The sequence below is a fragment of the Lontra canadensis genome, unplaced genomic scaffold, assembly GCF_010015895.1.
Source record: "Lontra canadensis isolate GAN:19392208 unplaced genomic scaffold, GSC_riverotter_1.0 scaffold4, whole genome shotgun sequence".
In the NCBI taxonomy this organism is placed as follows: Eukaryota; Metazoa; Chordata; class Mammalia; order Carnivora; family Mustelidae; genus Lontra; species Lontra canadensis.
The window spans coordinates 44,053,589-44,069,039 of NW_022630998.1; the positions used below are offsets into that span (position 1 = coordinate 44,053,589).

Sequence of the window (15,451 nt, forward strand, 5' to 3'; positions counted from 1 at the left end):
TTTCTCTTTTATTTTTTTCTCTTTTATTAGTTTTTGCTCTTATATTTATTATTTTTAAATTTTGGGTTTATTTTGCTTTTCTGTGTTACCAAACTTGATTTTTAAAAAAATTTCCCTTAATTCAAAATCTTTTTATCTTTTACTTTGTGATTTCTCCTTTGACCTATGGGTTATTTAGAACTATGTTAGTTTTATTTCCAATTATTTGATATTTTCTAGATTGTTTGGTTATTGATTTCTAATTTCTACTATGATCAGAGAATACTCTGTATGATTTAAATTTTTTAAATTAACTGAGATTTGTTTTATAGTACCATTTATTGTTCATGTTGGTAATGTGCTATCTATACTTGAAAAGGATGTGTTTTCTGCAATTGTTGGATACAGTGTTCCATAGATATCCATCACATCAAGTTGGCTGTTAGTGTTGTTTAAATCTTTTATATTCTTTCTGATTTCTTTTTTTCTTTTTCTTTTTTTTTTTTTTTTGCTGTAGTTCTTCTATCAGTTACTGGGAGAAATATGTTAAAAACTCTATTATATGGCTTTGCTTTCTTTTTTGCAAGTTGTTTTTTTTTTTTTAAGATTTTATTTGTTTATTTGATAAAGATCACAAGTAGACAGAGAGGCAGACAGAGAGAGAGGAGGAAGCAGGCTCCCCACTGAGCAGAGAGCTCGATGTGGGGCTCGATCCCAGGATCCCAGGACTCTGGGATCATGACCTGAGCTGAAGGCAGAGGCTTTAACCCACTGAGCCACCCAGGCACCCCTCTTTTTTGCAAGTTTTTCAAGTTGCTTTTATTAGGTACATATAAATTTAGGATTGTTTTGTTTTACTGTAGGAGGAAAAGAAGTATCTGAAAAATAATTTCGGATTTAATAATTAGCATCTAGGTAATTATAAGCTTAGTGGATTTACGCTAAATTCATAATAAGCTTTCACTTCATAAAAGCTTTCACTTTTCACTGAAGGTAACTGGTAATGATGTGACCTAATGTTTAGAGAATCATCTTAAATCTCTTTTCAAAATAATAGCAGTACCTCTTCTGAAAACTCACTGTAGTTGAGTGGAGTGCCTGGATGGCTCAGTTGGTTCAGTGTCTGACTCCTGATCTCAGCTTGGGTGTTGATTTCAGGGTCATGAGTTCAAGATCTGTGTTGGGCTCCATGCTGGATGTGGAGCCCACTTTAAAAAAAAAACCAAAAAACTAAAAACAAAACAAAAAAACACCTCTCTGTAGCTGAGGAAGCTGAACACATCTTCTGAAATGAAAAAGGGTGAAATGTATTCTTATTATTATCACATAGTGTAGTAGTCTAAAGAATACAGCCAAAGTATTTATATGTTCTACATATCAAATGCTACCTTACATAATTAAATTATGTTAGAATTGAGTAAACAAAACTCGTTTTCTTTTTAAAACCTGACACATAAAAAGCTACATTAAATTCCAAAGCATTACAGTAAAAAAAATGGGAAAAGAACTATACTGGATAGTAATGAAAAAAGTCCCAGTAAAGGTCATTGAAATTTAGAGTAAGTTTATTTATAAGATTCTTACAAAAATGAATATAAATACCTTGATTATCAGTTTAGGAAGAAATTATTCTATTTATTACTTGTTATATTTGTGGTCAGGAGAGCAAAAGGTATCATTAACTTAAGTCTAATAATAACATATCAAATTATATAGAAGTTCTATAACCTATACATTGAAAATGGAAGCAAACATGGACTTAGGCCAGAGGAGGTAAACTGACAGTTCAGGAACCAGTCTTTACTTACATAGATGTTTTAATCTCTAGTATTTTTGAAAACTTTGAATGAGTTATCAAAAAGCATTTTTTATTTTAAAACTTTAGGTTTCCATCTTCTCATGAAAAAACAGTATTTGACAATATTGGGCCATCTTCTTGCATTATACAACAATCAACTCTAACAATGATCTTTAATGCAGTGTTCTTTATAATTTACCATTGTCTCTATCACTCATTTGGCTTGTCTCTTTGATTTCACATACCTTCGATGAGATTTGTAATTTCTACTGAGAGTAAGCATGTCATTTTATCTTTCTGCCTTATTTTCATTGTTTGAAATGGTCTTTTTTTATTTCAAAGAAAAATTTTATCAGCATGATTAGAATTAAAGCAAAATATTTTAAACTTCATCAAACGAAGGTTGGACATAATGTTTAATGCTATATGTAATTATCTTTGATTTTATAACAAGAATTATTCAAATTTAATGCTATAATTAATTTTACATTTGATTTGCTTATCTCATAAAAACTTAAGTCTACACTAAAGCCACATTCATGGAATACAGTTTGTTTAAAGTGGGTAGTAATTTAGAGGTTTGGTTTTGTTGTTTTTTTTTTTTTTTAAATAACTACCATATCCTTGCTTGAAGTAGAGTTTTTGATTCAGCTTCAGTTAATAAGTGACAAATGTTGTAGAAATTTCCCATTTGCTATATGAAGTTATTGTGCCAAGCCTCAAACTTTTATTTTCTTAGTTTTTTAAAAGTTTTTATTTCATCCATTTTTTTCAACATTCAGGTACATTTACTGTGTTCCTTTTTGACCTAAAATATATTATTAAATATATACTAGAAATACCTGAACATTTTAAACCTTAAAACTGTTCAACAGATCTTCTGTCAAGTTGCATAAGCAATGAAAATAAATATCAAATTTTAGCAAAAGAGGGAAGAAACGTGCACATCTGGGTATAGAGTGAGTGAATGATGTCTGTATGAATTGTAAATTTACTGTGGTTAATATGGAATCACTGTTTCTTAAAAGAACCACTCCATTTATTTCTTTTCTGCTGTATTTGTCCAGGTGGGGTAAAACCTTGTGCATTAAATTGCTTAGCTGAAGGTTACAACTTCTACACAGAACGTGCCCCTGCAGTGATTGATGGGACTCAGTGCAATGCGGACTCACTGGATATCTGTATCAATGGGGAATGCAAGGTTGCTCCAATTTTGAATTTTACTCCTTTGAGGGGAGGGGGGCTTTTGAGACTTTTGTCTTTTTTCTCAGATGGTCGCTCCTAATTAATACTATGCTCAGTTTTAATAAAGAGAGCTACATTTTAGAGAAATTCAGTTTCCAATTAGGTTAACAATACATACCACTAAAGGTAGACTAGCCTATTCATATGCAAACATCATGTAGATATGATTTATTTTGGTGTTCCAGTTATGTATGTAGTAATTGCTAGAGCTCTGAATATATTTTGGACTTTAATTTATGTTATTCTGTTCCGTTTATAAACAGATTACAAAGATGATAGAAGATAGAGGGAACAAGGATTTAGCTCATATTCATATGGCTACCACATGTTTTCATTGGAAGATTGTTTAATACATTTCATAGCATAATTTTTCCTCGAAGTGTGAAACAGCTATTTTCCTCCTACTTTGTCTCTTTTTGAAGCATTTTGAAGCACAGTGGTTTTCATTATAGAGTTAGTCTTTACCTTACTAAAGCATTTTCTTTAGAGAATTAGCCAGACTAGTTGAGAATTTTAAGAGCAAATCCATGCTATTTTCCTAGACCTGTGTATAAAACTTACCATAATAAGAAAAGCCGCAAAAAACACTGTTCTTATAACTTTTTTCACCATTTGTTTTTACTTTATATTAAGGAGAAGCACAAAACTAAGTCTCAGAAACTGAGAAGTGATAAAACACTATTTTTTGTCATAATTTATTGTGAAAGTTTCTGTCCTTCAGGCTACTTGATTCTCAATATACCTGATGATCCTGTGCATGTGTGTTATTTCTATGACAGTATTAAAATTTGGGGGGGTAGCAAAGACAAAAGTAGAGGTTTTATTCAGAGATCACATGCCTGATATCAATGGCTAAAGGTCATTATACAAATTCAAGTGTCAAAATATGTACCAAAAATATATAAAAATCCATATTTCTATGATTAAATGCAAATCTGAAAGGTAGAATTTCAGCTCCCAAGATCATATGCTTACCTGTCCTTGTTTTTATGACAATTTTATTCAGCTGGTGGAAATAGGTATTCATTTTTAAAGGTTTACCCTGTTTTGAATTCCACAACTAATCCTTGACACTAACAATTGGATATCCAAAAGCATGAGTGATTTAGAAAGGTCAAACCATAATGCTCAGTCACAACTCCTGCTGTTACAACCCTATGTAGGACAATAGGACAACATGGTATTTTTCTTAATTCTTGCATTTTTTTTTTTTAAGATTTTGTTTATTTATTTGACAGAGAGAGACGCACAGCAAAAGAGAGAACACAAGCAGGGGAGTGGGAGAGGGAGAAGTAGGCTTCCCACTGAGCAGGGAGCCTGATGCAGGGCTCGATCCCAGGACCCTGGGATCACGACCTGAGCTGAAGGCAGTCGCTTAACCAACTGAGCCACCCAAGTGCCCCAAATCTTGCATATCTTGATTGAAGGTATAAGTAAGAGTCCATTGCCAACAAATTATAATATTTTAAGATTTGGAGCATGGATTCTATAAATGAAAAAGAAACCTAGGTTAGAAATACAGACATACATTCCTGGGGAATCAGAATTCTTTTCCTTTAAACTTATATGTTGAGAAATGTTAGCTAAGAAATTACTAGACTGGGAAGGAAAAAGTGGAGAGAGGAAAATACTTCCTGTTTTGATTTCCTTTACTGAAAAAATAAATAAATGAATAAGTTATATTTATTTGGTTAGTTACAGTTCCAAGTGTTCCTCTTTATGACATACTGAATATTCTACTCTGTTTTCAGCATGTAGGTTGTGATAATATTTTGGGATCTGATGCTAGGGAAGATAGATGTCGAGTCTGTGGAGGGGATGGAAGCACATGTGATGCCATCGAAGGGTTCTTCAATGATTCGTTGCCCAGAGGAGGTGAGTGTGTAGAGAGAACTCTTCTTCACACCTCTGTTGTTCTGGGAATAGCCAAAACACTTGATTTCTTTCCCACCCCCTTTAAAAAATTTTTTTTATTTAGACAGACAGTGTTTATTCCCCAAGTTGCTTTTAGTCTCTTAAATATTAAATATAGATCCATGTAAGATATTTTAAGGAAATATTGTTCCCTTTCTACTTGACTTCATTTAGCCATGTTTCCCTCAGATCTGAATTCCCACAGAGCATTGATGGGAGGAGCATGTGTTGAGAAAAAAAAACATGAAGCAGTATTATACAGGTTGAGGCTTTAAAGACTATCTTGAGCTAGTTGAGAGAAAAAGAAAAATACTCTAGATGTGTTCATGAACCCAAAGGGGAATTTGCTCATACTGCATAATTTATAAAGTGCTAAGTCAAAGAAAGATTTGAAGAACAAGGAAACTTATTACTGAATGGTTACTAAACACTCATTTTCTGACCAAGGCTGCTCGTGCTGCTTATTCCTGGCTATCTTCTGTGTTTCAGGCTACATGGAAGTAGTCCAGATACCAAGAGGTTCTGTTCATATTGAAGTTAGAGAAGTTGCCATGTCAAAGAACTATATTGGTAAGTAGCATATTTTGCTAGATTCTTAAAATTTACTGAGGAAAAGCAACACATTATCTTGAAGGAAAACCATATTGCTTGGATAGAACACTTTCATGGTAAAATCAAGTTTTATAAGACCACACTGAAGAGCTAAACAAAAAATTAGTGGTTTATATCTTACTCTTCACTGGGTTAGTTATTTGATTTTTTTGAAAATCAATTTTAATGAGATATTTATATATGACAAAATGCATTTATTATAAGTATAACATTTCAGGGGTGCCTGGATGGCTCAGTTGGTTAAGTATCTGCCTCTGGCTCAGGTCATGATCCCAGGGTCTTGGAATCGAGCCCCACATTGGCTCCCTCCTTTCTGGGGGTCTGCTTCTCTCTCTCTCCCTCTGTGCTCTCTCTGACTCTCTCTCTAAGCAACTAAATAAAATCTTTTAGAAAAAAGTAAGTGTACATTTCAAAGAGTATTGACAATTATATATATATATATAGGAGTTATAATATATAAATATATAAATAATAACTTAAGTATTAATTACTATAAATACATGAATTATACTTTATATATTACTATGTATAAATCTATTCATATATAGATATATACCACATATTTTTATATTTATATATTTATGTATATATATAAAACACCACAGCCAAGACACAACATTTCCAGGACTTCAAAACATTCTCTTATTGACCTTTGCAGTCAATTTCCCTCAAACTCAGCCTTAGGTAAACACTAATTTCTTTTCTGACATTATGTATTTTATTTTTATTTGTTCTGAAATTTCACATGAATGGGACCATAAAGTCTGTACTCTTATGTCTGTTTTTTTTTCACCCAGGATATTTTTGAGATTCATCTACATTTTTGAGTAATAAGTTGAGTATATTTAAAGTTCATTCCTTTATATTGCCAAGTAATTTTCCATTGTGTGGACATACCATAATTTGTTTATCGACTCACTTGATGGATATTTGAGTCATTTACAGTGTTTGACTCTTATGAATAAAGCTTCTTTGAACACTTATAGACAAACATTGTGTAGACATATATTTTCATTTCTTATGGATAAAAACCAAGAGCAAAATGGCTGGGTCATATGGTATGTACATGTTTAATTTTATAAGAAATTACTAAACTGTTTTTCCAAAGTGGTGGTTATCATTTATATTCCTACAAGTACTATAGAAGAGTTTTGGTTGCTTTATATTCTTGTTAAAACTTGATATTGTTGACCTTTTGTTTTATTATTTTTTAAAGATTTTATTTACTTATTTGAGAGAGAGAGAGAGAGAGCTTGAGAGGGGAGAAGATCAGAGGGAAAAGCAGACTCCCCATGAAGCTGGGAGCCCGATGTGGGACTTGATCCTGGGACTCCAGGACCATGACCTGCACAGAAGGCAGTCACTTAACCAACTGAGCCACCCAGGCGCCCTATTGTTGACCTTTTAAATTTTACCCTTATAGGTATCTTTTTTTGTGAAGTGTCGCAACAAATATTTTGCCTACTTTAATTTTTTTTTTCTCTTAAATTAGGAGTTCTTTGTATATTTTAAATACATGTCTTTGCTCAAATATATATTTTATGAATATCTTTTCCAGGTCAGTGTCTTGTTTATTCCTTTTCTTAATGGGCCTTTTGATTTTCACAAAATTGAATTTATTAATTTGTTTATAGTTTATGCTTTTGTATCTTGCCTTAGAAATTTTGCCTTCCCCAAAGTTGCAAATTTTGTCTTCAATGTTTCTTCAAGAAATTATAGTTTTAGGGGGCGCCTGGTGAGCTCAGTTTAAAAAGTGTCTGACTCTTGGTTTTGGTTCAGGTCATGATCTGAGGATTGTGAGATGGAACTCTGCAACTGGCTCCACACTCAGCACAGAATCTGGTTGAGATTCTCTCCCTCTCCTCCCTTCCCTTCAGCCCTTCCCTTCTCACTCATGCTTACTCTATCCCTCTCTCTCAAACTGAAAAAACAGTGAATTACAGTTTAGCTTTTATATTTAGATATATGACCCATTTTGAGTTCTTATATAAGGTATAAAGTAAGGGTTCAGTTTTGTTTTGTTTTTCATATAGATATTCAGTTACCATAGCACCATTTGTTGAAAAGACTATCATTTCCCCCATTGAATTACCTTGACATTTCTGTTAAAGGTCATTTAAACATGAATGTATGGGTCTCTTTTTGTTCCCTTCCATTGATATATATGTAGGTGTCTATCCTTAAATCAAAACTATGTTGTATTAATTAATAGAGTTTTCTAGTAGAATTCCAAAATAGGAAGCATTAGGTTCTCAAATTTGTTCTTCTTTCTCAACATAATTTTTGCATATCTAGGTCCTATACATTTCTGTATGCAGTTTAAAATAAACTTGTCAATTTCTGCAAAAAGAGATTATATGGAATGTGTAGATCAATCTGGGGAGAACTGGTATCTTAAAGATATTATCTTCCAATACACGAAAAGATTTACCTATATATTTATTTAAGTCTTTATATTTGTTCATCAGTGTTTATTTTTCAGTGTTTGAGTCTTGCACCTATTTTTTCTTAAATCTACCATTAAATATTTCATACTTTTTGATGTCGTTATAAATGGTATTGATATTTTAATTTCATTTTTGAAAGATTTATTGTTATATAACAATACGATTGATTTCTTTTTGTATTGATCTCATGTCTTGTGATTCTTTCAATCCATGAGAGTGGAATATCTTTTAGTTTGTGTTGTTTTCAGTTTCTTTCACCAATGTTTTATAGTTTTTTAGAGTACAGGTCTTTTACCTCTTTAGTTAAGATTATTCATGGGTATTTTATTCTTTCTGATGCAGTTGTAATTGGAATTGTTTTCTTTTTTTTTTTTTAAGATCTTATTTATTTATTCATGGAGGGGGTAGGCAGACTGGCAGAGGAGGATGCAGGCTCCCCACTGGGCAGAGAGCCTGATATAAGACTCGATCTCAGAAGACCTGAGCTGAAGGCAGATGCTTAACCAACTGAGCCACCCAAGCATCCCTGGGATTGTTTTCTTAATTTCTATTTCTGCTACTTTGTTATTGCTGTATGGACACACTACCAATTTCTGGGTATTAATTCAGTATTCTGCAACTTTACTGAATTATTTTATACTTCTGATAGTTTTTTGGTGGAGTCTGTAGGATTTTCTATGTATAGTATCATGTCATCTGCAAACAATGACACTAACTTTTCAGCTAAAGAACAATTGATTCAAAAGTTTTATGAGTTTTCCAGTTGTTTACTGTTGGAGGGCAAGTTCAATACCAGTTATCTCAACATGGAAAGAAGTGGAAATTCTTTTTATTTGATGTTTGATCTTTTAAGACAAATTTAGACTCTTCAGAAACCTCTAGCGAGACCTGGATGAGTTCTTATTTCCTTGGAAATATCCCCTTGCTTAAATATTTTTAAAGATAAGACCACATCTAGAATGCTTCTTTAGATGGAACATTAGTATTATCAGGCTCTTCCTTCCTTTATTTAAGAAAACCTCTTTATTAGGGCACCTGGGTGGCTCACTCAGTTAGGTGTCCAAACTCTTGCTTTCACCTCAGGTCACGATCTCATAGGTCATGAGATCAAGTCCTGTGTGGGGCTCCACACCGAGTTGGGGAGTCTGCCTGGGGTTTCTCTCCCTCTGTTCCTATCCCCACTCTCTCTCTCACTCTTTCTAAAATAAATGAGTAAATTTTAAAAGAAACTTTATTTTTATGCCATAATTTTGGATTCTTTTCCACATCAAAAGACTAAAAAATAAGAATCCTAATATCAAGATATTTGCAAATGACATATCAGATAAAGGGCTAGTGTCCAAAATCTATAAAGAACTTAGCAAACTCAACACCCAAAGAACAAATAATCCAATCAAGAAATGGGCAGAAGACACGAACAGACATTTCTGCAAAGAAGACATCCAGATGGCCAACAGACACATGAAAAAGTGCTCCATATCACTCGGCATCAGGGAAATACAAATCAAAACCACAATGAGATATCACCTCACACCAGTCAGAATGGCTAAAATTAACAAGTCAGGAAATGACAGATGCTGGCGAGGATGCGGAGAAAGGGGAACCCTCCTGCACTGTTGGTGGGAATGCAAGCTGGTGCAACCACTCTGGAAAACAGCATGGAGGTTCCTCAAAATGTTGAAAATGGAACTACCCTATGACCCAGCAATTGCACTGCTGGGTATTTACCCTAAAGATACAAACATAGTGATCTGAAGGGGCACGTGCACCCGAATGTTTATAGCAGCAATGTCTACAATAGCCAAACTATGGAAAGAACCTAGATGTCCATCAACAGACGAATGGATAAAGAAGATGTGGTATATATACACAATGGAATACTATGAAACCATCAAAAGAAATGAAATCTTGCCATTTGCGATGATGTGGATGGAACTAGAGGGTATCATGCTTAGCAAAATAAGCCAATCAGAGAAAGACAACTATCATATGATCTCCCTGATATGAGGGAGAGGAGATGCAACATGGGGGGTTAAGGGGGCAGGAGAAGAGTAAATGAAACAAGATGGGATTGGGAGGGAGACAAACCATAAGTGACTCTTAATCTCACAAAACAAACTGAGGGTTGATGGGGAGAGGGGGGTTTGGGGAGGGGGGGTAAGGTTATGGACATTGGGGAGGGTATGTGCTATGGTGAGTGCTGTGAAGTGTGTAAACCTGGCGATTCACAGACCTGTACCCCTGGGGATAAAAATATATGTTTATAAAAAAATAAAATTTTAAAAAAATTAAAAAAAAAAGGAATCCTAATATCAGATTTTTCCCTTTGATAATGCTCTGTCTATAAAGTCACATCTTCCTCCCTTATTCATTCCTTTTTAAATACTTTGTGTTTATCTGAATTTATTATAGTACCAGCAAAAGTGAGTAAAGATCCGTTCATTAAGTAGTTGAAAAAATGGAAAGTGAGAGTTAAAATTGAAGGAGAATTCAGAGCTACTGGTGGTGGGTGGGGGACGCTTGTTTTAATTTTTGTTTTCAGTATTTCATATCATACAGTCTCAGATGTCCTTATATAGTCAAAGTACTTTCAATGTGTTAAGTGACAGAAAACTGGTTGACAAATCCCAAAAGATTAGTTAGATTTTTTTGACAATTAAATGAATTTTCACAACATATCTGGAGTCAAGAAAGTACAAATAACTTGCCAGGCGAATAGGGTTGGGGGTATGGAAATGGTATATAATATTAAGGACAAGTGGTAGAGGTCCAGAGAGTCAGAGACTCTATGTGCCCTGACCTTTTTAGTGCTTTTGAGCTGCTTGTTCATCTGGCCTGAGAAAATTTTGTGTGTGTGTTTTTTAAAGGTTTTTGGTTTTTGTTTTTTGTTTTAAGCATACATGAATGCACAGGTTGAAGGGGAGAGGGAGACAGAGAGAGAGAGAAGACTCTCTGCTGAGCATGGAGCCCTGTGTGGGTTTGATCTCACAAACCTGAGGTCATGACCTGAGCTGAAACCAAGTCAGATGGTTAGCCATCTGAGCCACCCACGCACCCCTGTGATAAAGGTTTTGAAGAAGCTAGCATGTTAACAAAAAATTATACTGACATGTTTGTCATTGTCAAATCATGATCATCATTATTAAAATTATCATCATCCTATTTATTTATGGGAGTTTTTATATAATAGTGCTAATAGTCCTTTTTCTTATCACATATTTATAAAACTTTTTTTATAAAACTTTTTAATACATTATTTTTCTACAGAGATTTAAAAAGTTATGCATGCATATTTATTAAGCTTATTCTTTATAGTTTGTGAGTTTTTTTTGTCATGGTTAGAAAACCTTTTTATACCCTAATATTACTTTTTTAAGTTCTTCCATATTTTCTTTCTAGCATTTTATTATTTAACTATGTATACATTTAAATATTTACCCATCTGGCATTTATTCTTTCTCTCTTTTTTAAATTTTGTTTTTATTCAGGTGAAATTGATATAATGTAGAATTTAATAATTTTTTAAAAGATTTTATTTATTTATTAAAGATTTTATTTATTTTTTTGACAGAGAGAGAGATCATAAGTAAGCAGAGATGCAGGCAGAGAGAAGGGAGGAAGCAGGCTCCCTGCTGAGCAGAGAGCAGGATACTGGCCTCCATCCCAGGACCCCGAGATCATGACCTGAGCCAAAGGCAGAGGCTTAAACCACTGAGCCACCCAGGCGCCCTATTTATTTATTTTGAAAGAGAGAGTATACAGGGAGAGGGGCCAAGGGGAGAGAATCTTAAGCAGGCTCTGTGCTGAGCATGGAGCCCGATATAGGACTCAATGTCAGGACTCTAAGATCATGACCTGAGCTGAAATCAAGAGTCAGATGCTTAACTATGTCACCCAGGTGCCCTGGGTTTATTTCTTCACTGTTTGGCTCCATTTTTCTGTCTGTCTGCGTGCCAGTACCACAAGTCCACTTCATCTCATATTCATGTAATTATAATTTTAAGTTTTAGGCAAGAAAATCTGCTCCCTACTCTTACTCTTACCCCAATTATTGCTTTTCTTATAATTTCCCTTGCTAGTTCCATGTGTTTATTCCTCCAGATAAAACTTTCATTTCTTTTTATTACTATCATCAATAAATACTTAACATCTTCTTGGCGTTCACATGCAAAATTACCATGTTAATTTTTACTTAAACAAATGGCCAAGAATCGTATCTCCAAGTGGAAATGAAATGGATACTCATTGTACACTCCAGTGCAGTTAATAAGTGACATTGTGGTAAATGAAGTTTTACATTTTAGATAGAATTTTTTTTTTTTTTTTTTAGCTTTGAAATCTGAAGGAGATGATTACTATATTAATGGTGCCTGGACTATTGACTGGCCTCGGAAGTTTGATGTTGCTGGGACTGCTTTTCACTACAAGAGACCAACTGATGAACCAGAATCTTTGGAAGCTCTAGGTCCCACCTCAGAAAATCTCATTGTCATGGTAAATGTGTCTTTGCCACTTAACTTTTTCCATTTGTGATCTGCCTTGTGAGGTACAGAGGGGCAGGCTTTATTATCTCTGTTTTACAGGTGGTGATATTAAGGTTAATAAAGGTAAAATGGTTTACCCAAGGGTATCAAATCTGTGTAAGGTTAAGGCCATATTGCTCCTTCCATATTACTGATCTTTTCAATGCCTGCTTAAATAGTATTTTTATAACCAAACAAGGCGTTTAAGAGAAATGATTCTAAATTACCCATGAAAATGGAAGGAGAAAATTCAATATCATTGCGTGTGTTCTACAGGTTATCTTAAATTTCCTATAAGACTTACTTTATGACATTTTCTTCTTCAAAAGAAATAATAAATATTTGAATGAAGCCTCATTGTATTTTAATTATCTTCACCAGTTGTTTTCAATGGCAGGTTCTGCTTCAGGAACAGAATTTGGGAATTAGGTATAAATTCAACGTTCCCATCACTCGGACCGGCAGTGGAGACAATGAAGTTGGTTTTTCATGGAATCATCAGCCTTGGTCAGAATGCTCAACTACTTGTGCCGGAGGTAAGACACACACTAGGCAGCCCACCCAGAGGGCAGATGGAAAGCAAAACATATTCTGAGCTATGCTTTGTGTTTGCTAAAGAAGCTAATTGGAAACATTTCTTGCAGGTTTGCTTCAAGCTGTAATTTAGCAAAAAGAAACTTTGCTTTAATTATATTATATTCCATTTGTTTTTAACCTCATGTAATTTGTACAGATTTGTTGGTAAAATACATCTTGGCACAATGAGTGTCTCTGCTGGTGCTTCTCCCAAGACTATCTTGAAGGTGGGCTGTTTGCTTTTCGTGAACACATTCTTGGTAAAGAACATCATGAGTTTTAAATAAGAAAATGAGCACGAATCAGACGGCACAGATTCAACTTCTTGTAATGGGGGATGAGAATGTATGTCTGTGTGCTTGCGTGTTTGTGTTTGTGTGCTTGTGTGTTTCCCACAAAACTATTCAACTCCCTTCTCCAGCCATCACAGTTAAGGGGCTATATACTGGGATACTACGATAACTCCTAGTGTCTGGGTCTCTGGGTTAATGGTGTATGCTGACCCCATTATAGTCCCTCAGAGAGGTAGCTGCTAGGCGGTGGTTGGTGATGTGTTGGTTGTCCCATGTGCGTTTTTCATGGGTGCCTTTTCCCCACAATTTACTCTATTCCTAATCCTCCTCCCTCTAGTGGCCACCAATGCAATTCTTTACCTCTGGCTGGGAGAGCAGGACAGTTGGCTTCCTTCAAAGCCAACACCCTTGCTGCTGCATGGACTGGTGAGTAGAAGTGCTGTGCAAGCAGCATCTTCCTTCTCTCTGGAGACTAAATGCATCGCCTCCACCGTACACCTTGGTCCCAATAGGCAAGGAAACAAACCTATCCCTCAGGCCTAGGCTTGCTTAGAGCACCTCACCATTCCAAAAGCAAAGATTCATTTTAAAGAGTGATATTTAGAACAGAAGAAATAGAAATAAGGTGAATCATCCCATTTTACCCCATTTCCAGTGTATTAACTATTTTCCCTTTCTAAACTGCTCAGAAACATATGATTGGACATGGCCTTTACCCTATCTTGTCTTGTACTCATTGACTTTCTAAAGTCTTCTGATTCTTGAGGCTCGAATATTTTCACGAAATGATTATTATATAATATTCAGTATTTTTTAGAATCATTCACAAATAAATCATTGATTAGCTACTCCAGCTTTAGTAGCAAACATGATATAAAACATCAAAAAAGCAAATTAATAATATTGTCTTGTCCTGTGTGAAGTGTCATGAAATATGGTTATATATAATTTGTGGCATATTTTATTTTATTTTAAAAAATATTTTATTTATTTATTTGACAGAAAGAGAGAGCACAAGTAGGCAGAGAAGCAGGCAGAGAGAGAGGGGGAAGTAGGCTCCCTGCTGAGCAGAGACCCCCCCCCCCCAATGCAGGGCTCAATCCCAGGACCCTAAGATCATGACCTGAGCCAAAGGCAGAGGCTTAACCCACTGAGCCACCCAGGTGCCCCAATTTGTGGCATATTTTTAAAAGATCTCTAATTCCAATCCATTTTATGTGTGAAATGGCTAGTGATTTATAATGTAAAGTTTTTAAAACTGTAAGACATTGCTATATATTTTAATAAAATAAAGGATATTTGAAACTAATTATTCAAATGAATGCCACTGTATTATATTTTAGTGGCATTTATACATATATATTTCTCTGTTCCAATTAAATTCATTTTTATTCAAGCTACAAATTAACATCTCTTTCACATACCAAAAAAGAAAAAAAGCCTTCATGAAAACAGTACATACATAATTCAGGCTCTGAAGTATAAGGTAGGATAAAGTTATTAAGGAAGAGTCAAAATAAAGTTTAGGAAATCTAATGAGGAAAGTCTAAATGTTGAGGATGATTAGCTTGGAGAAGGGAAGGCTGAGGGAAAGTATATTAGTATCTTCAAGTCTGTGACAGAATGTTGAATGAGAAATTCTTAGTGCCTGTATGTCTTTGTACTAAAAATTGCTATATTTGGGGATGGTTTAGATACAGTGTTGTCTGAGGCCAAGGAGGGATTAAGTGAATTCTCAGTGTTCCTTCTAACCCTATGATTCTTTTGTTCAAAAAGGAGATAGTCTGACAAATAGGGCGGGTGTTAGGCCCATGAGAACTGAATTTAGAAGAAAAGCTGTGATTTTATTAAAGATATATGAAAAGTCTAAAGGAGTGTTTTCCATAACACTCACATTGGGAAATCATAATATAAAAATGATTTCTTATGGTAGAGAATAAAATATAAAGAAAAGCAAGGATAGAGAAAACCCCCTGGAAGGAGAATTTTCTCTGTTGTTTATACTTTTTCCCTCTGTTCTGGAGCTTACTGATTGTAGATATTTGAGGTGGTTCTTGAAACTGG

The 15,451-nt window shown here is 34.5% G+C and overlaps 1 protein-coding gene across 5 annotated transcripts in view; it reads left to right on the top strand.

Moving 5' to 3' along the window:
• The window catches only part of ADAMTS6 (ADAM metallopeptidase with thrombospondin type 1 motif 6), a 289,783-nt gene that overhangs the window by 225,571 nt on the left and 48,761 nt on the right, over positions 1 to 15,451 (top strand). For 4 of the 5 annotated variants that reach the window (XM_032849701.1, XM_032849711.1, XM_032849696.1 and 1 more), the window contains 5 exons: positions 2,845 to 2,978; positions 4,774 to 4,897; positions 5,426 to 5,506; positions 12,326 to 12,489; positions 12,916 to 13,054. In XM_032849701.1, the coding sequence (XP_032705592.1) occupies positions 2,845 to 2,978; positions 4,774 to 4,897; positions 5,426 to 5,506; positions 12,326 to 12,489; positions 12,916 to 13,054 (642 nt within the window). Of the gene's footprint in view, positions 1 to 2,844; positions 2,979 to 4,773; positions 4,898 to 5,425; positions 5,507 to 12,325; positions 12,490 to 12,915; positions 13,055 to 13,724; positions 13,814 to 15,451 lie in introns of all 5 variants that reach the window. The other variant, XR_004381633.1, reaches the window with a different exon arrangement.